Below are 26,310 nucleotides of genomic sequence, written 5' to 3'. Positions count from 1 at the left end.
AATAGGACTCTAGAAACCAAACTCCATCTGCTCATCAAAGGCGGCCATCCTGCAAGTGGCTGGCACGCTCACAACTGACAATTGTCGCTGTCTGAGGACAGGCGCATCCCCCAACACAGGACAGGGTGGCGATGTCCTTGGCATTCAGAGGCTTTTCAGGGCATGGTCTCTCCCCCTACGCCTCATCTTGCACAGCAGCCCCTGAGAAAGCAGGGAGCTAAGAAAGCGAGCTCTGTGGACAGAGTTCCTGCCCTGGGACGGGATCCAGGGGCCCAAGGATATGTCCTGTTGGCCCTGGCTGAGGATACCTGCAACCCCGCCCCCCAGCCCTGCTGGGGTCAACAGAGTGGGACAGCCCCAGCAGTACCCCCAGTGCATGACCAGGAGCAACAGGGAATGTGGCCAAGGGGGGCACCTTTTGTAATGACCCTCAGCTCCCCAGATGCTAAATGCCATGTTTTCACCATGTCGGCTTTCCCGGGGACCCTCCCTTCTCCTCCTTCCTCTCTTTGGACTCTAATGCAGGTAGTCCTAAGGGTCAGTGCCCCCGCCGGAGGTTCAGACTGCACAGAAAGGAAGTGCAGACGGGCTTGTCTTGTGCCCCTCAATTGTGCCAATGTCCAGGCGGTGGTCTTCCTGTTCAGTCCTTTCTTAGTCGGGATGGAGTCAGGCTGACCCGAAAAGAGGCTGCATCTCGTTCTGACCTTTCTGTTCAAAATCCGGGCAACTCTTGCTGAAGGAGGCTCAATCCTTCTTTATTCTTTTAATTTAATTTAATTTTTATTTATTCATTTTACAAAGGGGGTTAGGAGAGAGAGAAAGAGAGAACAGAGGAGGAGCAGGAAGCATCAACTCCCTTATGTGCCTTGACCAGGCAAGGCCAGGGTTTCAAACCGGCCGCCTCAGCATCCTAGGTCAACGCTCTATTCACTGCACCACCACAGGCCAACAGCTCAGTCCTTTTTTAATTAAAAAATAATAATAATGGTAAAATACACATAGCATAAAATTTATCATCATTGGTGATATTTAGTATGTTCCGTGTTGTGCCATCATCATCTCTATCCAATTCCAAATCATTTTATCACCACAAAGAGAAACCTCATCCCCATCAGTAGTTACTCCACACCCCCCTCGCCAGCCCCTGGCACCCACAATCCACTCTCCATTTCTGTGGATGTGCCTGTTGTGTACATTTCACATAAATGGAATCATTCGCTATGAGGCCTTTTGTGTCCTGCTTCGCTCCCTGCATCATGTGTTCAGGGTCCATTCCTGCCATAGCGAGTGTCAGTGCTGCACTCCTTTTCCTGGCTGAGGAGTATTTTAGTGTGTGGCTAGACCTCATTGTGTTTATCCATCATTAGCTGATGGACATTTGAGCTGTGTCCACCCTGTGGCCGTTGTGCTTATGCTGCTGTGAACACACATGTACCAGCCTCTTACCTTTTCTCTCTCATCCTTGTACCCATGTCCAGGTCTCTAAAGCCTCATCGGAGCTCATGAGTTACTGTGAGCAGCACGCCAGGAACGACCCCCTGCTGGTCGGAGTCCCCGCCTCTGAGAACCCCTTCAAGGACAAGAAGCCTTGTGTCATTCTATAGCTTGGTTTTCTCTTTGTGTTCTCTCTCTCTCTCTCTCTCTCTCTCTCTCTCTCTCTCTCTCTCTTCCTCTCTCCCCCTCTTCACTCCCCTCCTTCTTCTTGTCCTTCCACTCTCTCTGTCAGGGCATCATTCAGTACATAGTTGAAGCAAAGCATTTTAGGTCCCTGAAACTTTTAACGCCAAAAGAAATGGAAAACGTTGCTACTGCCCAGATGGAGTAAAATGTACCCACTGGGAAACGATGGGTTTTCAGACTGAACAGCGTAGTCCTCAGGGCCTGGCCGAAACATGGATGCTGGCCGCACAACCACTTCCGATTAGGAAGAACTGAGATGTCCAAATGATGCGGTCACCATTTTTTAAAACTCTCACTTGCCATTTGAGCTGTGGTCCAAAGCCGAGCTGGTTGGGAAAGGGAAGGGAAGGGAAGGGGCACTGACCACTGACCCCGGGTGACCTGGGTAACCTGGCCAACTGGCCATTCTCATGCAGTTGGCCATTTGTAAAAAGACATGCTATAGTGCTTTTTTCTTTTTAAGCAGAGTAAAATTTGGAGGTGGAGAACATAATGAACTTTTCAGGAAAAATCTTTTCATTTAAAAACTGATTATTCTATACTACTAAAAGCAGATTTTGATGGCTGTACGTGTGGTCAAGCTGTACTATGTAATAATGCACAAGTGAATTTCAGGGGACAGGAGGGGGGCTTTGCCTGGGAAATGCACCCTGTGTCGCCAAGTGTCACCTGCTGTATGGTATTTGACCTCTCCCTTCCCTGGGGATGCCACCCGTCACAGAAATGGATTTTCAGCAACTTGCCCTTGTCCCTCGAGTGGCCAGCTGGGTTTTATTTTGTTTTAAGCACCTGATATCAATGTGGCAGTTAGAAGCTGAAATCATATGTGGCTCTTCGGGATTTTTTGTTTTGGGTTTTCTCCACTTTCATTTATCACCATGGCCATTTTTCAGGCAGCTGCAGCCTGGTGCACAGGGCCACCTGACGCCTGATGTGGAAGGTGTTCAGTGGTCTGGAAGTAGTTGAGGCCTCAGAGGCTCTCTGTTCACTTTCACACCCTTTAGACCTAGAACTCAGGCTGGAGGAAGTGAGAGGCATATGAATACAATTCATCACTCTTCCCAACAGCCTTGGAAATTTGATATGTCATGGAGTCGGGGGTTGGGGCAGGGGACCTTATTTGAAATTACTTTTTCTTCCGTTAAGACAGTTAAAAGAGCAAGAGGATGGGGCTAAATATAGCCCCCGTTCCCCTGCCAGTGCCACCTATGGCTGCCAGGACCCCATATAGCCCTAAACTCAGGGGGTCCGCCCTACTCTGTAATGGGGTTGGAGGCAAACTGTGGGAAGAAACAAGCCCAGCTCTGCCCTGTGGCCCCAATGGACGTCAGAGTCTGAGGCCCACGCCAGTAGGGTCCTGGACAGCTGCCAGGCCCAGGCCCTCACCTCATAGCCAGGGCCGAGGCTCAGACCTTGCCAGAGCCAAGAAGGCTCCAGTGCATGCCCCCCCCCCATCCAGCTCCCACAGGGTTCAGGCTGGCAGGCTGTCTTTCTCCCCGGCACCCTGCTCTCTCCAGCCGGTCTGGGAGCACCAAGGGGCTTTGGGAAGCCCGGAACCCCCAGACCTGTAGTTGGTCAGGGAAAGCCATGGAGGCACCCATGCTGCAGCCACCTTTCATGGACAAGGAGCCTGTGCCAATCACTGTCCCCAACAGGATGGAACAAAACCCTGTCCTAGAGTTGGTGGGAATTAACCCAGGAGGGCAGGGAGTGGTGGCAGAGTCAAGCTTGTAGAGACCACATCTGCCGCCCCTCCCACCAGCCACCTGGTGACTAGTGCCCCCCTTGCTCTGTGAGAGAAGCCTTAATCCCTGAGCCTGCATAAGACCCTTGCACACCCTCCTTCTTCCTGTGCCCCCCACTGTCTGCCGCCAGGCCTCAAAGAAGATGGGAGGTCCTGATCTCAGCATCAGGAGCCCCCCCAGGGGCCCAGACCTCCCCTCCCTCCGCCCCTAGCCCTGCCAGCCATTCCAAGCCCAGCCCTGCCATGTGTCCCCTACCTGAGTGACTGGAGAAACCAGAGAGAAGCAAAGCTGAGTCCCCCGGCTGAGGGAGGTGGCCTTGAATCCGAGTTCATCAGCTCCCTGGCCAGCTATGGGCTCAGCCTGCCAGTGTGTTCCCCACCCCACCCCACCCCCAGCCCTGAACAAACTCCAGCCTGGGCCTGGAGAGACTCCTGAGTCAGAAAACCCAGGGACTGAGTGGTCTGGGTAGACAGAAGCCCAGCAAGGGTTAGGACAGTCGGTTTCCCGCCCTATTGCTGTACCTGCTCAGCTGCCTTCCCCCGTGCCCACAGCCTCAGACCCCAGGAGGGTAGTGATCAGTAGAAGTACTGCTGTGGCTTTTTTTTTTTCCATTTAGAGTAAATTGCACTGTCCATAGTGTAGAACTAAGCATTAGTGCACTTACAGCAACAAATGCTGCTTGTGCGTTACTGGTACAAGCATCTGCCATGAAGACAGTTTCAAGGCGTTTGGAGATTGGACGTGCCCCATGCATTAAGGAGCTGGTGGTGGTAGCAGCACAGGCCTTGGGGAAACTAGCTTCTCTGATCATGTCATGAGAAGAGGGGGGGTGTTAAAAACACATACACAGAAGGCAGGAGTGGAAGTGCGAAGTCTTCCTGTCTCCTGCAGTCTGGTTCAGTGTTTCTAGTGGCCTGGCCTGTGCGGCTTGACCGAGCCCTTGATCTGGTGACCCTCACTCCAGGAAAGAGCTAGACCATGCATCCCTGCCCCATCCTCCAAAAGGTGACTCCCAGGCCAAGAATGAAGTGACTCAGTTGTAACTTCCAGCCTGAGGGGTCGTAAATCCACTGGGCTGGGTGGAAGGTGCTATCTTTCCAGCTTTGATGTCCCTGCCACACTGGTCCAGGACAGCTCTGGGCCTCTAGGCAGCATCTATCTGGTGAAGAGCCCTAGGCCTGCCCAAGCTCTAGGCCAGCAGGAAAGGTTCCTCAGATTCCCACCCTAAGCATAAGTGACCAGGGACAATTTCTGGCTGAAGTGAGGTCACCAAGAGTTGCTCATCCTTTAAGAGCACTTATAAAAAGGCAGCCTGCCACGGGGTCCCCTGAAAACAAGCCATGTGTCAAATGCTCCATCCTTTCCCTCTGTCCACAGAACCCATTGCCAAATGTAACAACTTGGTCCTGGTTTTCAGAAGCGATCTGTGGTTCTCACAGGTTCTACCCCATCTGCCTTTGGATGTCTGGTGGTTTTTATTTCTGATTTTTAAAAAATTTCCAGGTGTGCCACACCTACTTTCTTGCAGTGTTTTAATATTGTGTGGAATTGTCAATACAAAGTGAATTAATCCACAATAAAAAGGCTCACTGCTCCTTGTCTCCAGCTCTGGGCCCTTCCGTCTCTCCCTGGCCACTGCTGCGGGAGGCTGCCTCACATTACCCGCACACCCCTCCTCTGCTCCTAGGAGGAGGCAACATGGCTGGAACCCACTTTGGACAGCAGCACTCCAAGGCCTTCAGCTTTAATGAGTTTTGTGATTTGTAATTAGAAAATTTAGGGGAAAAGGCTATTTGTATGGCATGAACCATGTACCCCATGGATTGGGAGTGTTTGGCATGGCCCGTGGGAAGAGCATCACTGAAGGGCTCGAAGCCTGGGAAAATTCCAATCTCACCCCCACTCACCAGTCACCCAAAGACCACCACTGACCACCAGAGAGACTCTGGGAAAATAGTCATGGCCCAATTCACACTATACTATGAAGAGTTATGTTTTTTTTTATTGATTGATTATAGACAGGCAGAAAGAGGAAGAAAGAGAAGAGAGAAATATTCATCTGTTGTTCCACTTCTTTGTTATATTCATTGGCTTCCTGTATGTGCCCTGCCTGCATATTGAACCCACAACCTTGGTGTTTCAGGACAATGCTTAACCAACGGAGCTAGCTGGCCAGGGTTAGAGTTAAATTTTTAATACTAAATCTACAATTCAGACCTCTGAATAGAGAAGAACTTCCTTTATATAAAACATTTATAAATTCAACTACATAAAAAATATCCCTTGTGTGGCCCTGGCCGGTTGGCTCAGTGGTAGAGTGTCGGCCTGGCGAGTGGGGGACCCGGGTTCGATTCCTGGCCAGGGCACATAGGAGAAGCGCCCATTTGCTTCTCCACCCCCCCCCCTTCCTCTCTGTCTCTCTCTTCCCCTCCCGCAGCCAAGGCTCCATTGGAGCAAAGATGGCCCGGGCGCTGGGGATGGCTCCTTGGCCTCTGCCCCAGGCGCTAGAGTGGCTCTGGTCACGGCAGAGCGACGCCCCAGAGGGGCAGAGCATCGCCCCCTGGTGGGCAGAGCGTCGCCCCTGGTGGGCGTGCCGGGTGGATCCCGGTCGGGCGCATGCGGGAGTCTGTCTGGCTGTTTCTCCCTGTTTCCAGCTTCAGAAAAAAAAAATACAAAAAATATATATATATCCCTTGTGTATCAAAGTGTATAAGATTAGCCCTGGCTAAATAGCTTGGTTGGTTAGAGCACTGTCTCAGTGTGCAGAGGTTGCCGGTTTGATCCCTGGTCAGAGCACATATAGGAACAGATTGATGTTTCTCTCTGTCTCTCTCTCTCTCTCTCTTCCTCTCTCTCTAAAAATAAAAAAAATAGGCTCTGGCAGGTAGCTCAGTGGATAGAGTGTTGGCCTGGCATGCAGGCGGCATGCAGACATCCCAGATTCAATCCCCAGTCAGGGAACATATGAGAAGCAACCATCTCTTTCTCCCCGTCTCCTTCTCCCCTTTCTCTCTCTCTTCCCCTCTTGCAGCCAGTGGCTCGGTTGTTTGAGTGTTGGCCCCAGACAGGGGTTGCCAGGTAGATCCCAGTCTGGGTGCATGCAGGAGTCTGTCTCACTGTCACCCTTCCTATCACTTAAAAAATAATATAAAGGCCCTGGCCGGTTGGCTCAGCGGTAGAGCATCGGCCTGGTGTGCGGGGGACCCGGGTTCGATTTCTGGCCAGGGCACATAGGAGAAGCGCCCATTTGCTTCTCCACCCCCCCTCCTTCCTCTCTGTCTCTCTCTTCCCCTCCCGCAGCCAAGGCTCCATTGGAGCAAAGATGGCCCGGGCGCTGGGGATGGCTCCTTGGCCTCTGCCCCAGGCACTAGAGTGGCTCTGGTCGCGGCAGAGCGACGCCCCGGAGGGGCAGAGCATCGCCCCCTGGTGGGCAGAGCGTCGCCCCTGGTGGGCATGCCGGGTGGATCCCGGTCGGGCGCATGCGGGAGTCTGTCTGACTTTCTCTCCCCGTTTCCAGCTTCAGAAAAATACCAAAAAAAAAAAAAAAAAAAAAATATATATATATATATATATATATATATATAATAAAATTAAAAGTTAAAACAAAATATTAATAACAAGTAAAATGTTTATTAATTTTTATTAATAATTAAAAAGAATAATCACAAAATTTTGAGTATAAGATTAGAAGGCAGTTCAAAATCTAAACAAAATTATCACACGACCCAGCACTGCCCATTTCTGGGCATATACACACAGAAGCATTGAGAGCAGGGACTCAGGTACACAGACGTCCTTAGGTTACAGCACAGTTTCATTCCTACAACAGTGATGTAACCCAAATTTTGGTGTAAGTCAAAACGTACCCTAGCCTAAGTCACTTAATTATCCTAACACAGTTATAAAATTATAACCTAAAACATAAAAACACAACTAAGCCACAGAAAAAGGAAAGGACATAAATATGCTGTATTATACACTTTACTGCATATTCTTCCATCACACACAATCAAGCTAGACACTAATGGTATAAGCTAAAACAGTCACATCTCGATTTTTTAAAAGTTTTTATGGGAGTGAGCATCATAAACTCAAAACATTGTATGTAGAGACTACTGTAACCTGTGGACCCTCTGTATTTGCACACCATGTTCACAGCAGCAGCATTCACAACAACCAAACAGTGGACAACCCAAATGTCATGGTGGGTGATGGAACAACACAATGTGGTCCATCCACAGTGGAATGTTCTTCAGCCTTGAAATGGAAATTCTTATGCCTGCTACAACCTGGAGGAACCTTGAGGATACTATTCTCAGTACGATAAGAACAAATACTGTGTGATTCCACTCCTCTGAGGTCCCTGGAGGAGTCACATTCATAAAGACAGGAAGTAGATGGTGGGTGTTGGGGTATGGACGAAGGGGGCAGGAAGTCAATGTTTCACAGAGCTGGAGTTTCTGTTTGGGAAGATGAGAAAGTGCTGGAGGTGGATGGTGGGGATGGCTATATGATACTGTGAGTATATATAACACCAAAGAATTGTACACCTAATGATTAAAATGCTAAATTTCATGTTATGTATATTTTGCCAGAAAAGAAAAAACACAACCTTACCCAACATTCCCCTTTAGGGCTAAAATGTAAAATATTGCCATTGTTGAAGATGTGGAGCAGCCAGGACTCAGAGCTTATTGGCGGAAGTGTAAAATGCTACAACTACTTTGGGGAAAGGTCTGGCAGTTTCTTATAAAACTAAACATACACCTACTCTATGATTCAAGAGAACTCAAAATGTGTCAAGACAACACCAAGCCTAGACTCAACCAGCTCTACAAACAAAACACCCAAATACATAGATGTGAGAAGACAGAGAAGTGCAATCCAAATGAAACCACAAGAGAAACATCCAGGAAATTAACTGAGTGATATGGAAATAACCAAACTTCTGGATATGGAGTTCAAAATAATGATTGTAAGGATGCTTAGGGATCTTAGAACAACAATGGATGGTCATTACGAACACCTAAATAAAGAAATAGCGCCTGACCAGGTGGTGGCACAGTGGATAGAGCGTTGGACTGGGATGCGAAGGACCCAGGTTCGAGACTTTGAGGCCACCAGTTTGAGCACAGGCTCATCTGGTTTGAGCAAAAGCTCACCAGCTTGGACCCAGGGTCGCTGGCTTGAGCAAGGGGTTACTTGGTCTGCTGAGGGCCCACAGTCAAGGCACATATGAGAGGGCAATCAATGAGCGGCTAAGGTGTCACAATGAAGAACTGATGATTGATGCTTCTCATCTCTCTCTGTCCCTATCTCTGACTCTCTCTGTCTCTGTAAAAAAAAAAAAAAAAAAGTAAAAAGAAATAGCAAGTATAAAAAAGGATATTGAAATATTAAAAAAGAATCAGTCGGAGATGACAAATACAATATCAGAAATGAAGACCACAATGGAAGGAATTAAAAACAGGATGGATAGACCTGGAAATGCTGAGGTCGCCGGTTCGAAACCCTGGGCTTGCCTGGTCAAGGCACATATGGGAGTTGATGCTTCCAGCTCCTCCCCTTGTCTCTCTCTCCTCTCTGTCTCTCTCTCTCTCTCCTCTCTAAAATGAATAAATAAATAAAAAAAACCCAGGATGGATAGAGCTGAGGATCAAATCAGCAAGTTGGAGGACAACTGGAATGAAGGCATAAAAGCAGAGAAGAAAAAAGAAAAGAGACTCAAAAAGTCTGAGGAAACTCTTAGAGAGCTCTGTGACAACATAAAGAGAAATAACATCCACATTATAGGAGTTCCTGAAGAAGAAGAGAAAGAATAAGGGATAGAGACTATGTTCAATCATATCATACCTGAAAACTTCCCTAAATTAATGCAGGAGAAATTCTCACAAGTTCAAGAAGCACAGAGAACTCCATTAAAGAGAAACCCAAAGAAACCTACACCAAGACACATCATAATTAAAATACCAAAGCTAAGTGATAAAGAGAAAATATTAACAGCTGCTAGAGAAAAAAAGGCTATCACCTACAAAGGAGCCCCCATAAGGATGACATCAGACCTCTCAACAGAAACACTTGAGGCCAGAAGGGAATGACAAGAAACATTCAAAGTAATGCAGAACAAGAACCTACAACCAAGACTACTTTATCCAGCAAGGCTATAATTTAAAATTGAAGGAGAAATAAAAAGCTTCCCAGACAAAAAAAACCTCAAGGAATTCATTAGTACCAAACCAATGCTGCAGGAAATATTAAGGGGCATGGTGTAAAAAATCAAAGTGGGAAAAGAACATAGCAAAAGAGGAATACAGCTTTACAGAATAAAATGGCAATAAACAACTACATATCAATAATAACCTTAAATGTAAATGGATTAAATGAGCCAATCAAAAGACTTAGGGTAGCTGCATGGATAAGAAAACAGGATCTGTACATATGCTGTCTACAAGAGACACACCTTAAAACAAAAGATGCACGTAGACTGAAGGTAAAGGATGGAAAAAAACATTTCATGCAAATGGAAATTTAAAAAAAAGCTGGGGTAGCAATATTATATCAAACAAAATGGACTTTAAAACAAAGAATAAAGTAAGAGATAAAGAAGGCCACTACATAATCATAAAGGGAGCAATCCAACAGGAAGATATAACTATTATAAATATCTATGCACCTAATATAGGAGCACCTAAATATATAAAGCAGACTTTGATGGATATAAAGGGCGAGATCAACAGCAATATTATAATAGTAGGGGACTTTAATACTCCTCTAACATCACTAGATAGATCCTCAAGAAAGAAAATTAACAAAGACAGCAGACTTAAAGGACACACTAGATCAACTCAATTTAATAGACATCTTCAGAACCTTTCACCCTAAAGCGGCAGAATATACATTCTTTTCAAGTGCTCATGGTACATTCTCTAGGATAGACCACATGTTAGAGCACAAAAGTGGTCTCAACAAATTTAAGAAGATTGAAATCATATCAAGCACTTTCTCAGATCACAATGGCATGAAACTAGAAATCAACCACAACAGAAAAGCTCAAAAATTCTCAAACACATGGAAACTAAATAGCAGATTCTTAAATAACGAATGGATTAAGAATGAGATCAAAGGCCTGACCATGCGGTGGCGCAGTGGATAGAGCCTCAGACTGGGATGCAGAGAACCCAGGTTCGAGACCCCCGGGTCTCCAGCTTGAGCAAAGACTCATCTGGTTTGAGCAAAAGCCCACCAGCTTGAACCCAAGGTTTCTGGATCCAGCAAGGGGTTGCTCCATCTGCTGAAGGCCCACGGTCAGGGCACATATGAGGAAGCAATCGATGAACAACTAAGGTGTTGCAACGCGCAATAAAAAACTAATGATTGATGCTTCTCATCTCTCTCCATTCCTGTCTGTCTGTCCCTGTCTATCCCTCTCTCTGACTCATTGTCTCTGTAAAAAAAAAAAAAAAAAGAATGAGATCAAAGAAGAAATAAAAAATTCCTAGAAATGAATGATAATGAGCATACAACAACTCAAAATTTATGGGACACAGCAAAAGCAGTACTGAGAGGGAAATTCATAGGACTACAGCAACACTTTAAGAAACTAGAAAAAGCTCAAATAAACAACTTAACCCTGCATCTAAAAGAACTAGAAAAAGAACAGCAAGTAAAGCCCAAATGTAGTAGAAGTAAGGAAAATAATAAAGATCAGAGCAGAAATAAATGACATAGAGGTTAAAGAAACAATACAGAGGATCAATGAAACTAGGAGCTGGTTCTTTGAAAAGGTAAACAAGATTGATGAACCTTTAAGTAGACTCACCAAGGCCCTGGTCAGTTTGCTCAGTGGTAGAGCGTCGGCCTGGTGTGAGGAAGTCCTGGGTTTGATTCCTGGCAAAGGCACACAGGAGTGCCCATCTGCTTCTCCACCCCTCCCCCTCTCCTTCCTCTCTGTCTCTCTCTTCCCCTCCTGCAGCCAAGGCTCCATTGGAGCAAAGATGGCCCGGGTGCTGGGGATGGCTCCATGACCTCTGCCTCAGGCACTAGAGTGGCTCTGGTCACAACAGAGCAACACCCCGGATGGGCAGAGCATCGCCCCCAGGTGGGCGTGCTGGGTGGATCCCGGTCGGGTGCATGAGGGAGCCTGTCTGACTGCCTCCCTGTTTCCAGCTTCAGGAAAAAAAAAAAATACAAAAAAAATAATAATAACTAGACTCACCAAGAAAAAAAGAGAGAGGACTCAAATAAATAAAATTAGAAATGAGAGTGGAGAAATAACAACTGACACAACAGAAATACAAAATATTGTAAGAGAATACTATGAAGAACTGTACACCAAGAAACTAGACAACCTAGATAAAATGGACAAATTCCTTGAAACATACAATCTTCCAAAAATCAATCTGGAAGAATCAGAAAACCTAAACAGACCGATTACCAAATGAGATCGAAACAGTTATCAAAAAACTCCCAACAAAGAAAAGTCCTGGGCCAGATGGTTTCACAAGTGAATTCTACCAAATATTCAAAGAAGAACTAACTCCAATCCTTCTCAAGCTATTTCAAAAACTTCAAGAGGAAGGAAGACTTCCAAGCTCGTTTTATGAGGCGAGCATAATTCTGATTCCAAAACCAGGCAAAGACAACACAAAGAAATAAAACTATAGGCCAATATCCCTGATGAATATAGATGCTAAAATCCTCAACAAAATATTAGCAAACCGGATCCAACAATATATGGAAAAAATCATACACCATGATCAAGTGGGATTTATTCTGGGGAGGCAAGGCTGGTACAATATTCACAAATCAATCAATGTGATTCATCACATAAACAAAAGGAAGGAGAAAAACCACATGATAATTTCAATAGATGCAGAAAAAGCATTTGATAAAATCCAGCACCCATTCATGATCAAAACTCTCAACTAAGTGGGAATACAAGGATCATACCTCAACATGATAAAAGCCATCTATGACAAACCCACAGCCAACATCATACTCAATGGGCAAAAATTAAAAGCAATCCCCTTAAGATCAGGAACAAGGCAGGGGTGCCCCCTTTCACCACTCTTATTCAACATAGTCCTGGAAGTCCTAGCCACAGCAATCAGACAAGAAGAAGAAATAAAAGGCATTCAAATTAGAAAAGAAGAAGTAAAGCTATCATTATTTGCAGATGATATGATATTGTATATAGAAAACCCTAAAGTCTCAGTCAAAAAACTACTGGACCTAGCCCTGGCTGATTGGCTCTGTGGTAGGGCATTGGCCTGGCGTGCAGGAGTCCCAGGTTTGATTCCCGGCCAGGGCACACAGGAGAAGCACCCATCTGCTTCTCCACCCCTCCCCCTCTCCTTCCTCTCTGTCTCTCTCTTCCCCTCCCGCAGCTGAGGCTCTATTGGAGCAAAGTTGGCCCGGGCGCTGAGGATGGCTCTATGGCCTCTGCCTCAGGTGCTAGAATGGCTCTGGTTGCAACAGAGCAACGCCCCGGATGGGCAGAGCATCGCCTCCTGGTGGGCATGCCAGGTGGATCCCGGTCAGGCACATGCGGGAGTCTGTCTGCCTCCCCGTTTCCAACTTCAGAAAAATAAAAAAAAGAAAAAAAAAAGAAAAAGAAAAAAAAAAAGAACAGGCACATAGATCAATGGAACAGAAAGGAGAACACAGAAATAAACCTACAGCTCTATGGACAACTGATATTTGACAAATGAGGTAAGGGCATACAATGGAGTAAAGACAGCCTCTTTAATAAATGGTTTTGGGGCCTGACCAGGTGATGGCGCAGTGGATAGAGCGTCGGACTGCGATGCGGAAGACCCAGGTTAGAGACCCCGAGGTCTCCAACTTGAGCACAGGCTCATCTGATTGGAGCAAAAGCTCACTGGCTTGAGCCCAAGGTCGCTGGCTTGAGCAAGGGGTTACTCGGTCTGCTGAAGGCCCGCGGTCAAGGCATATATGAGAAAGCAATCAATGAACAGCTAAGGCATTGCAACACGCAACGAAAAACTAATGATTGATGCCTCTCATCTCTCTGTTCCTGTCTGTCTGTCCCTGTCTATCCCTCTCTCTGACTCTCTGTTTCTGTAATAAATAAATAAATAGGCCCTGGCCGGTTGGCTCAGTGGTAGAGCATCGGCCTGGCGTGCAGAAGTCCCGGGTCTGATTCCCGGCCAGGGCACACAGGAGAGGCGCCCATCTGCCTCTCCACCCCTCCCCCTCTCCTTCCTCTCTGTCTCTCTCTTCCCCTCCCGCAGCCAAGGCTCCATTGGAGCAAAGATGGCCCGGGGCTGGGGATGGCTCCTTGGCCTCTGCCCCAGGCGCTAGAGTGGCTCTGGTCGCGGCAGAGCGACGCCCCGGAGGGGCAGAGCATTGCCCCCTGGTGGGCAGAGCGTCACCCCTAGTGGGCGTGCCGGGTGGATCCCGGTCAGGCGCATGCGGGAGTCTGTCTGACTGCCTCTCCCTTTCCAGCTTCAGAAAAAAATAATAATAATAAATAAATAAATAAATAAATAAATAAATGGTGTTGGGATTCTCTCTGACTCTCTGTCTCTGTAATAAATAAATAAATAAATAAATAAATAAATAAATAAATGGTGTTGGGGCCTGACCTGTGGTGGCGCAGTGGATAAAGCGTCGGACTGCGATGCGGAAGACCCTGGTTCGAGACCCCGAGGTCTCCAACTTGAGCACAGGCTCATCTGATTGCCCACTGGCTTGAGCCCAAGGTCGCTGGCTTGAGCAAGGGGTTACTCGGTCTGCTGAAGGCCCGCGATCAAGGCATATATGAGAACAATCAATGAACAGCTAAGGCATTGCAACACGCAACGAAAAACTAATGATTGATGCCTCTCATCTCTCTGTTCCTGTCTGTCTGTCCCTGTCTATCCCTCTCTTTGACTCTCTGTCTCTGTAATAAATAAATAAATAAATAAATAAATAAATAAATGGTGTTGGGGCCTGACCTGTGGTGGCACAGTGGATAAAGCGTCGACCTGGAAATGCTGAGGTTGCCGGTTCGAAACCCTGGGCTTGCCTGGTCAAGGCACATATGGGAGTTGATGCTTCCAGCTCCTCCCTCATCTCTCTCTCCTCTCTCTCTCTCTGTCTCTCTCTCTCCCTCTCTCTCTCCTCTCTAAAATGAATAAATAAAATAAAAATTTAAAAAATAATAATAATAAATGGTGTTGGGAAAATTGGACAGCTACCTGCAAAAAAATGAAACTAGACCACCAACTTACACCATTCACAAAAATAAACTCAAAATGGATAAAAGACTTAAATGTAAGCCGTGAAACCATAAGCATCTTAGAAGAAAACATAGGCAGTAAACTCTCCGACATCTCTCGCAGCGATATATTTGCTGATTTATCTCCACGGGCAAGTGAAATAAAAGACAGGATTAACAAATGGGACTATATCAAACTAAAAAGTTTTTACACAGCCAAAGACAATAAGAACAGAATAAAAAGACAAAACTACACAATGGGAGAACATATTTGACAGTACGTCTGATAAGGGGTTAGTAACCAAAATTTATAAAGAACTTGTAAATCTCAACATCAGAAAGACAAACAATCCAATCAGGAAATGGGAAAAAGAAATGAATAGACACTTCTCCAAAGAGGACATACAGATGGCCAATAGGCATGTGAAAAAATACTCAACATCACTAATCATTAGAGAATTGCAAATTAAAACCACAATGAGATCTCACCTCACACCGATCAGAATGGCGCTCAACGACAAAACAACACAGAATAAGTGCTGGCGAGGATGTGGAGAAAAGGGAACCCTCCTGCACTGCTGGTGGGAATGCAGACTGGTGCAGCCTCTATGAAAAACAGTATGGAGATTCCTCAAAAATTGAAAATTGAACTGCCTTTTGACCTAGCTATCCCACTTTTAGGAATACACCCCAAGAACACCATAGAACTGTTCCAGAAGGAGAAATGCACCCCCATATTTATGGCAGCATTGTTTGCAATAGCGAAGATCTGGAAACAGCCCAAGTGTCCGTCAGAGGATGAGTGGATTAAAAAGCTTTGGTACATATATACTATAGAATACTACTCGGCCATAAGAAATGTCGACATCGGATCATTTACAATAACATGGATGGACCTTGATAACATTATACCAGGGGTCTCAAACTCGCGGCCCGCCGAACAATTTTGTGCGGCCCGCAGACTAATCCACGTCGAGCCGCACAAAATTGTTCGGCGGGCCGCGAGTTTGAGACCCCTGCATTATACGGAGTGAAATAAGTAAACCAGAAAAAACTAAGAACTATATGAACCCATGCATAGATGGGACATAAAAATGAGACTCGGAGATATGGACAAGAATGTGATGGTAACGGGGGGGGGGGGGGGGTTGGGAAATGGGGGGTAGAGAGGAGGTGAGGAAGGAAAGAGAGGGAGTGAGGGGAGGGGAGGGGCACAAAGAAAACCAGATAGAAGGTGACAGAAGACAATTTGACTTTGAGTGAGGGGTATGCAGCATAATCAAATGTCAAAATAATCTGGAGATGTTTTCTCGGAACATATGTACCCTGATTTATCAATGTCACTGCATTAAAATTAATAAAAATAAGATTAAAAAAATGTGTCCACAAAGTCTTGAAAGGAATGTTTAGAGCAGCTCTTCTCATAATAGTCAAAATCTGGAAACATCTCAGGTATTCAGCAATAGGTGAGTGGATATAAAAAGTCTGTGGTTCAGTCCTGGCCCATTGCTCAGTGGATAGAGCATCAACCTGGCGTATGGACATCCTAGTTCGATTCCCTGTCAGGGCACAGAAGAAAAGTGATCATCTGTTTCTTTCCCGCTCCTTTTTCTCTTCTCCTCCTACAACCAGTGGCTCAGTTGGTTCAAGCATCGGCCCCACATGCTAATAGCTTGGTTGGTCTGAGCACATCAGCCTCAGGCACTGAGGATAGCTCAGTTGATTCAAGCATCAGCCCCAGATGGGGTTGCCGGTTGGATCCTGATCGGGGTGCATGCGGGAGTCTGTCTTACTATCTGCCTTCCTCTCACTTTAAAAAAAACAACAACTATGGTCTGTTCATACCCCAGAGTCCCACCCAGCATGTAACAGAATAAAGTAATTCTAAACACAATAATCTGAGTGACTCACAAAACTTCACACCAAGTGAAATAACCATTATACAAGAGGAGAGCTGGTATGATTCCGTCTCTGTGATGTTCTAGAACAAGAAGCCTGTGCACAGGTTGTGCTGTGCTGTCAGAAGCATGACCCCAAAGATGTCCACATCCTAATCTCCAGTACCTGTGGCTATGTCACCTTATGTATGGTAAAAGGGACTTCGCAGGTGGGATTAAGTCAAGGACCCTGAGATGAGGACAATCCTAGATTCCCTGGTGGGCCCAGTGTTCTCAAAGGGTCCTCATAAGAGGGACTCAGGGAGGTTAGAGTTAGAGATAGAAGAGGCTGGGACCACGAACTAGGGATGCAGCACCTAGAAGCTGGAAAATGCAGGAAATAAATGAAAGAAGTCAAAAAAATAAAAATAAATGAAAGAAGTCAGTATGAAACACCTACACTATATGATTCCAACTCTGACATTCTGGAAAAAAACAAAACTATGGAGACAGTAAAAAGTTGAGTTGGGAGACGAGTAAATAGAGAAGCACAGGGGGTTTTTAGGACAATGGCACTTCTGTAGAGCACGGTCATGATGGAGACATGATGTTATACACTTGGCAAAACCCACAGAATGGAGTGAACCTGTTGGAAACCATGGACTCCAGTGCATGCAGTGCAGAATACAGACATCCTGCCCCCATGAAGTGGGAAGGGTCGGGCCATGGGGCAAACTGGCCCTATGCTGGCATTGATAGGAAGGAGGCTGGCCATGTCCCTAACTGGATGAGAGTGACACACCCAAATGAATATGTTGCCTCCCAGAGAGTAAACAAAGAAATTCAAAATAATCATCAATGCAGGACACAAGCCCAAGACTTCCAGAATCTTCAACTTCAATTAGTTCACGGAAACCGAACAGGGAGAAAGAAATGGCCAATTCCGAGTCACAGAGCTTCGATGGGACCTGGTACAGAATTAGCAGGTTCCCTTGTTCAAAAATTAAGAATTTCCAGCCTGACCTGTGGTGGCATAGTGGATAAAGCATTGACCTGGAACACTGAGTTCACTGGTTTGAAACCCTGGGCTTGCCCGGTCAAGGCACATATGGGAGTCGATGTTTCCTGCTCTTCTCTCTCTCTTCTCTCTAAAATGAACAAATAAATTTTTTTTTTAATTAAGAATTTCCAGGGGTGTAAAGTATAGCATAGGGAATACAGTCAATAATATTGTTAATAACTCTGCATGATGCCAGGTGGGTACTAGACTTATCAGGGAAATCAATTTGTAAGTTATGTAAAAGTCTAACCATCATACTATACACTTGAAACTAATGTAATATTGAATATCAACTGTAAATGAAAATTTTTAATTTAATTAAGAATTTCAAGATGGTGGCTCTGGCCAGGTAGCTCATTTGGATAAAGTGTCATCCAGGCACGCCAGAGGTTGTGGGTTTGACCCCTGGTCAGGGCATGTACAAGAAACAATCAATGAGTGCAAAACTAAATGGAACAACTAAATGAAATAACAAGTTGATGCCTCTTTCTCTCTCTCTCTCTCTTTCTCTCTCTCCCCCTTCATCCCTCTATCTCTCTCAATCAATGGGGAAAAATTATTTTAAGCATTTCAAGATGGTAACAGTGCTTCCCATTCCTCTCTCCCCGTCTTTCTCTCTCTCTCTCCATATATATATCTATATATATAATCAATAAATAAGCCTGACCTGTGGTAGCGCAGTGAGATAAAGCCTCAATCTGGAACACTGAGGTCGCCAGTTCGAAACCCTGGGCTTGCCTGGTCAGGGCATATATGGGAAGTTGATGCTTCCTGTTCCTCCTCTCTCTCTCTCTCTCTCTCCTCTCTGAAAATTGAATAAAGTCTTTAAAAAAATAATAATAAATAAATAAATAAATAAATAAATAAATAAGAAAACTTAAGAAAAAAAAGGATGGTAGCAGCAGAGCCTTTACCCAGGAGACTGAGGGGTCTCATGCCCACAGCACTGGCCCTGCGTCTCTGTGCAGGAACTTCAAAGAATAGGGAACCTGTAACCCTCCTTGCATTTGCAGCTAGCTTTTCAAGAAATGCAATGCAAAAGACATTCACTGACCTTGAGTTCTACTTCACAAAACCTCTTTGCTCAGGAGATGGCAAAAATTTCAAAAAAAAAGAGGAAAGAGCCTATATGCCTTTCAAATAAAAATGACTGCATTTATGAAGTTGAGAGGCTAACCTTTAACTCCAGATCAGTTTTTCTTTTATCTTTCCATTGATTTGAGAGACAAACAGACAGACAGAATCATCAACTCGTTTTTTCTCTTAGTTGTTCTATTTAGTTGTGCAGTCATTGATTGCTTCTCATATGTGCCCTCACCAGGGTTTGAACCTGTGACCTCTGGCACACCGGTACTATGCTTTATCCACTGAGCCACCCAACCAGGGCCAGGATCGCTTTTTAAAGATGTTCAGAGACAGCCTGACCAGGCGGTGGCACAGTGGATAGAGCATTGGACTGGGATGCAGAGAACCCAGGTTCAAGACCCCGAGGCCGCCAGCTTGAGTGCGGGCTCATCTGGTTTGAGCAAAAAGCCCTCCAGCTTGGACCCAAGGTTGCTGGCTCCAGCAATGGGTTACTCGGTCTGCTGAAGGCCCGCGGTCAAGGCACATATGAGAAAGCAATCAATGAACAACTAAGGTGTTGCAATGCGCAATAAAAACTAATGATTGATGCTTCTCATCTCTCTCTGTTCCTGTCTGTCCCTGTCTATCCCTCTCTCTCTCTGGGGAAAAAAAAAAAAGATGTTCAGAGACACAACTATCACATACATCACAGCAGCATTCACAACTGGACCAGTTAGCACAATGGCTATTCGGGCACACCATGCTTATTCATTCTTTTAATTTATGAGCACAAAATACTGAACAATGCAGAGCAGCGACATGATTATGGTGGCAAGTTCACTGAATTATCACCTAGATCTATATTCAGTTCTGTAACTGACCCTAGCGCCTCTTTAGACTTTTGTGCTCTCTCCAAAAGAAATGATGTAGGAAAGGCATAGATTGACAAGATTGGAAGACAGCAGTCATCACACAATTTTAAATCTATTTGCCATTACCAGCCTACATCACCTATGATGAATTCATATTTTTACAAATTTTGTCATTGTTTTGTAAATAGTGTATTATACTTTTCCTTCTAACGACCTATATTCTTTTTCTTCTACAATTTTTTTTTTCTGTTTTGGTGTATCTTCCTTTCTTCTCTTAAGTACATTTTAAAAACCTCAACAAGTGGAAACAGCCCAGCCTCCCTGTGTCCTTGGGCAAATCACTCTACCTGGTGCTAATTTTAGAGCTGAAAGCAAGGCCAAAAGCATCCAGTGGGACCTTCTGGGTTTTTTCAATGATAAAAGGCACAATTCACAGCCACGATGAAACTCTCACCAATAACACTGTGGCAAAATATCAACAGTCAGAATTATAGGAACTGTAAGGGTCCGGTAGTAGTTCTTGAAGACTTGTCCTGAAGTTCTTTTATTTCTATAACTTCAACCTCATCGCCCTCCAAAAGGAAATGCAGTAAACAAAAGCACAGTTATCACAGTGCTAGAGAAGCAGGTTGGGTTCTCTGGGAAACAGACACATTGAGTTCAGGATGCTTATTAGAGAAGACTGTGGGGAGCAAAACACGTGGAAGAGCCTGTGGATAAAGTGGATCAAGAGTCAACCTGGGCCTGACCTGTGGTGGCACAGTGGATAAAGCGTCGACCTGGAATGCTGAGGTTGCTGGTTCGAAGCCCTGGGCTTCCCTGGTCAAGGCACATATGGGAGTTGACGCTTCCTGCTTCTTCACCCCCACCTTCTCTCTCTCCTCTCTAGAATGGATAAATAAAATCTTTAAAAAAAAAAAAAAAAGAGTCAACCTGGAACACTGAGGTTGGTGGTTTGAAACCCTAGGCTTGTCTGATCAAGGCACATATGAGATACAACTACTACTGCAACACATGTGGAAGGGAGCAGAGGGGCCTCAGGCTTCCCCGGAGGGTACAGGCCTTTATACCTCCATCTTGATCAGCCACTGGATAGGCTGCCTCCAGAATGCTGCAACCTTGGGCAGGATGCTGTCTGCAGCTGAAGCAATTCCTGTAGGACTGAGAACTGAAGGATGTCCCCTGGCAACACTCCCAGAAGCCAGGGCAACTTGTCCTTCCTTAAAGGGATGTGGGCAGCTCATCCCCACACCCACCAGACTTGTCTATCTTTAGCTTTCATAGTTAACATTCTTCTTCTATACAAAACATTTAGCCTGACCAGGCGGTGGCGCAGTCGATAGAGCGTTGGACTGGGATGTGGAGGACCCAGGTTCAAGACCCCGAGGTCACCAGCTTGAGCGCAGGCTCATCTGATTTGAACAAAAAGCTTACCAGCTTGGACCCAAGGTCGCTGTTGAGCAAGGGGTTACTCGGTCTGCTGGAGCCCCACAGTCAAGGCACATATGAGAAAGCAATCAATGAACAACTAAGGTGTCACAACAAAAAACTGATGATTGATGTTTCTCATCTCTCTCCATTCCTATCTGTCCCTATCAGTCCCTCTCTCTGACTCTCTCTCTGTCTCTGTAAAACAAACAAACAAACAAAAACATTTAGCACCAGTCTGACTAGGCGGGGGTGCAGTGGATAGAGCATCAGAGTGGAACAGAGGGCTCGAGTCGAAACCCCAAGACTGCCAGCTTGAGCGTGGGCTCATCTGGCTTGAGAAGGGGCACACCAGCTTGAGCACAGGGTCACTGGCTTGAGCGTGGGGTCATAGATGTGACCCCCATGGTCGCTAGCTTGAGCTCAAAGGTCACTGACTTTAAGCCCAAGGTCGCTAGCTTGAGCCCAAGGTTGCTGGCTTGAGCAACAGGTCACTCGATCTGCTGTAACCACCCCCCCTCCCCGGTCAAGGCACACATGAGAAAGCAATCAGTGAGAAACTAAGGTGCCTCAACAAAGAATTGATGCTTCTCATCTTTCTCCCTTCCTATCTGTCCATCCCTATCTGTTCCTCTCTCTCTCTCTCTCTCTGTCTCTGTCAAAAAATTAAAAAAAAAAAATTAGCACCAATCAACTCCATTATAGAGAAACCTTTGGAAACTGGCTGGCACAAATGAGAAAATATAACAGAGTACCACCAACCAGACTTCATATCACACACATTTTATTTATAATATTTAGTCTGTTTTCATACCAAAGAAAGGGTAAATGAGACTCTCATAAGGTTATGGTGCAGAAGTAAAAGTGTTAGCAATGACTTTAATCTCGTCCATTAGGACTTGTGCCTTTAACCCACTGCCAGCTTCCACTCCTTCCCAGTGGGATCATCTGTCCTGCAGAAGCCTGCCTGCTCGCCAGTTCACACCTTCCTGGCTAGTTAGTACTGTGATCCCAGGAAAGTCCTTCACAAGAGATGGCTGGGCTCTGAAGCATCAGCAGCCAATGAGGAGGGCTCAATATTCAGTCTTTTCCAGGGACCCAAAGAACTGGGATGGGGGGGAATCCCATACTTGGGGCCTTGAAGCAGCCATAAGTCTCCAGGATGGGGGTTCCCCCTGGGTGGCCACATCAGGCTCAGCACTTTCTGCAGCACACGTGTGGCTGATCTGTGAGAGCCAGCACAGGCTTTACAGTGGAAAGAGTGATCAAGGCCTCGCCAACGAGCCAGCCCTAAGAATGTGGCACTCTTTCTCACCAAAATGTATCACTCAGGAAAGAACTCCAAGCCCCAGGTTGAGAAAGAAATGTTTCCTCTGATGAGAAGGGTATAGTCTGCCCAGCCTACATGACAGGACAGGGTGAGGTGGAGAACTGGGCTAGCGAACAGGTGTCAGGGGTCTTAATCCAGCTCTGACCCTCACTTGCTCTATGATCTCACATAGCAACCACATCCCTTTTTGTACCTTTGGTTTCCATAGACAATCTCAGTGTTGTCTTACTCTATGCTTCTAAGTCAAGAAAATGAATAACCACAGATTGAGTAGCATTGGGATTCCACAGCTTTAGATTTCCATTCTAAAGCCTTACATCCTAGGTAAGAGGTTGGCTTTAAGCAGGAGAAAGGCAAGTTCCAACTATAGGGTCAGCAAAATCTCAGCTTGCACTGCCAGGTGGTTTAACTGCCTCCAACCTACACCCCAAAGTATAAGGAGAATCTAAAAAGGTCTGAATTTGGCAAACATTCATATCTCCATCCTCAAAGCCACATAGAAAGGAAGACTTCTGGAAAGGAAGACTTCTTTTTCAGACCAGAGTCTAAAAGTTTCATAGGAGCTTTACACAGTGGCAGTATCATAGCCAGCGAGGTTTATCTGAGGCACGATTATTGCTAATTGAAAAAACAGAAGTTTCATAGGACAACCTAGGCACAACTATGGGGTCATTAGTTAGTTATCCATCTTGTGAAAGGCATGCTAGAGGCTGGTTTAGGGGGTCAAAAAAAAGCCAATGCCTCACCCTTGGATCATGGAACTGCTCTCCCAACAACATCCCCCCACTGGGAGAAAGTAGTGGAAGCTGCCATGCTCCCAGCACTCCTGCTGTCTTGTCTATCTGCCACCTTTGGAGCAGAGCAAGGGAGCAAGTGCCCTGCAGGTCTGGTCTCTTTCCTGGTCAATGCACTTTGGAACATTCTCTCTGCAGGCTCTCAGAGGCTGTTTTCAGAAGACACCTCAGATCAGGAGAGCACACTGGGTTTGGGCCCAGGACTGGGGAACATACTATTCTCCTGTGACTGCTGAGGGAGGAACAAGGGTGGCTCGGTAGTGGATCTGTGTAACCTCTAACCTGTTCCAACAAGAGGCAGCAGGTGAAATGCTAAAGGATCAGGTGGGGCAGTTACCACCAATTTAGCTGGGGGACTTCTTCCAGCAAGTCATGGCTCTGTGTGGCAATTCCCTCATCTGCAAAATGGGGAGAATTAGGAGCGCCAATGTTGTTGTGAAATATGTAATAGGCAGAAAGTGCATAAGAGAGTCCAATAAGTAAAATTGGCCAACAGTCTTAAGATGCTGTAATGCCTTCAACATCCAAGTGGCCTGTTGTGCGAGTGACAGCTGTATCCTCTGACTCCCATAAGCATTTCCTGCCAAATTCTGAACCACCTGTATTATCTGTTCCTGGGATTTATCTCCATAGGCAGATTCATCTTTTCGAGAGTTGCTATGGGCTCACAGAAATTAACTGGCACCACTGAAAATAATTAATTAAAAAACTACAAGCCCTGGCCAGGTAGGTCAGTTGGTTAGAGCATCATCCCCATATGCCAAGGTTGTTGGTTTGATACTAGTCAGGACACATACAAGAGTCAACTGCCTGAGTGATGGTGGTGCAACAGATACAGCGCCAACCTGGGATGCTGAGGTCCTGGTTTTGATTGAGTGCGACTCATCTAGCTTGAGCACAGGCTCACCAGCCTGAGCGTGGGGTCACCAGCTTGAGTGTGGTATCATCGACATGATCCCATGGTTGTTGGCTTGAGCCCAAAGGTCACTGGCTTAAGCAAGGGGTCACTGGCTTGGCTTGAGGACCTCAACTTCCCATCAAGGCACTAATGAGAAGCAATCAATGAACAACTAAAGTGACACCATACAGGAACAGATCGATGTTCCTGTCTTGCTCTCTCTCTCTCTTCCTCTCTCACTAAAATCAATAAATAAAACCTGGCCAGATAGTTCAGTTGCTTAGAGCACCATCTCCAAAACACAAAGGTTGCCAGTTTGATCCCCAGTCAGTGCATATACAAGAATGGATTGATGTTCCTGTCTCTTTCTCTCTCTCTCTCTCTCTCTCTCTCTCTCCTCTTTCCTCCTTCTTCTCTTGCTAAAAATCAATAAAAAATGTTTAAAAAAAGAAAATGTGATGGCCCTGGCTGGTTAGCTCAGTTGGTTAACAGTGTTATCCCAAAATGACAAGGTTGTGGTTTCGATCCCTGGTAGGGCACACACAGGAAACAACCAAAGAATGCACAACTGAGTGAAGCAACAAATCAGGGATAGTCAACCTTTTTATACCTACCGCTCACTTTTGTATCTGTTAGTAGTAAAATTTTCTAACTGCCCACTGGTTCCACAGTAATGGTGATTTATAAAGTAGGGAAGTAACTTTACTTTATAAAATTTATAAAGCAGAGTTACAGCACGTTAAAGCATATAATAATGCCTGACCTGTGGTGGCGCAGTGGATAAAGCGTCGACCTGGAAATGCTGAGGTCGCCGGTTCGAAACCCTGGGCTTGCCTGGTCAAGGCACATATGGGAGTTGATGCTTCCAGCTCCTCCCCCTTCTTTCTCTCCTCTCTCTCCCTCTCTGTCTCTCTCTCTCTCCCTCTCTCTGTCCTCTCTAAAAATGAATAAATAAAATAAAAAAAAAAAAAAAAAAATTACTTACCAAGTACTTTATGTTGGATTTTTGCTAAGTTTGGCAGAATAAATCTTTATAAAACAACTTACTGTTGTTAAATCTATCTTTTTACTTATACTTTGGTTGCTCCGCTACCACCCACCATGAAAGCTGGAACGCCCACTAGTGAGCGGTAGGGACCAGGTTGACTACCACTACAACAAATGAATGCTTCCCTTCCCCTTCCTCTTCCCCCTTCCCTCTCTCTGTCTCTCTAAAAATCAACAAAAATTAAGGCCTGGCCAGATAGCTCGGTTGGTTGGAACATAGTTCAAGAGTGCGAAGGCTGTCAAGTCAGATTCCCAAGTCAGGACACATACAGGAGCAGCTTGATGTTCCTGCCTCTGTCCTTGGCCCTCTCTCAAAAAAAGCAAAACAAAGGCCTGACCTGTGGTGGCGCAGTGGATAAAGCATCGACTTGGAAATGCTGAGGTCGCCGGTTCGAAACCCTGGGCTTACCTGGTCAAGGCACATATGGGAGTTGATGCTTCCAGCTCCTCCCCCCCTTCTCTCTCTCTGTCTCTGTCTCTCTCTCCCTCTCTGTCTCTCTCCTCTCTAAAAAAAAGAAAAAAAAAAAAAAAAAAAAAAAAAAAGTGACACAACTACAAGTTGATGCCTTGCATCTCTCTCCCTTCCTGTCTCTCTCCCCCATCTCTAAAAAAGAAAAAACAAACAAACCAATAAATGCATAAATAAGTGGAACAAATTGACCTCTTTTCCTCCCTTCCTCTCTCACTCTAAAATCAATAAATAAAAAAGTTTTAATAACTAAAAATAAGAAACTACATCGCCTGCTGTTGCTGTCATGCCTGCTCTGATCCAAGGCAATGTAAAAGGCTGGGGAGTCTGAGGGTGCATTCTTCCATCACAGACCCCACAAGAGGTCAGGGCTGGGGCAGGGCTGGCCAGGCCTCCAGGCTGAGCTGACTTCCCCCTAGGCCTGCCGCTGCTTCCCCTTGTTTCCGGCCCATTTCTCCGAAGCCAGCCAGCTGTCTCCCTTTCTGGGCTGCTCAGGGCAATCCTGCCTCAGTTCTGTGAATCCAGAAGACAACCCCGGGGTTAGGGTCCTGCACTCGTCTCAGAAGGAGAAAGAGGCCTGAGAGACCAGGGACCCCACATGAGGGGTCTCAGATAACACCAAAGCTCTTATAAGGGTTCGTCGCAGAGAGGCCAGGCCCGCTCCTAAGACTGATGCGAACAGCCAGGCCAAGGCACCCAGGGCGGTTATAGGCCGCCCAATGGCCTGAACACCAAATCAGAGTCTCTAGGGTTTTTCATAGAGCTCCACCTTCCCTGCTCCTCATATGGTGGTCACAAGGGTTATTTGTGAGGGAAGCCAG

General features: G+C 45.9%; 1 protein-coding gene and 1 pseudogene across 2 annotated transcripts in view; both read left to right on the top strand.

The window, feature by feature from the left end:
• The window catches only part of GNG7 (G protein subunit gamma 7), a 150,995-nt gene extending 145,965 nt beyond the window's left edge, over positions 1-5,030 (top strand). For both annotated transcript variants that reach the window (XM_066343228.1, XM_066343218.1), the window contains one exon: positions 1,479-5,030. In XM_066343228.1, coding sequence (XP_066199325.1) covers positions 1,479-1,604 — 126 coding nt within the window. In that variant the 3' untranslated portion in view covers positions 1,605-5,030. The remainder of the gene's footprint in view (positions 1-1,478) is intronic.
• A 17,812-nt stretch (positions 5,031-22,842) lies between these two features.
• LOC136390153 (U4 spliceosomal RNA) lies at positions 22,843-22,913 on the top strand (annotated as a pseudogene).
• The last annotated feature ends 3,397 nt before the right edge of the window (positions 22,914-26,310 follow it).

Source organism: Saccopteryx leptura, chromosome 1, assembly GCF_036850995.1.
Source record: "Saccopteryx leptura isolate mSacLep1 chromosome 1, mSacLep1_pri_phased_curated, whole genome shotgun sequence".
NCBI lineage: Eukaryota > Metazoa > Chordata > Mammalia > Chiroptera > Emballonuridae > Saccopteryx > Saccopteryx leptura.
The sequence above is the reverse complement of the archived record's forward strand: the minus strand, read 5'-3'. Positions and strand labels throughout refer to the sequence as shown.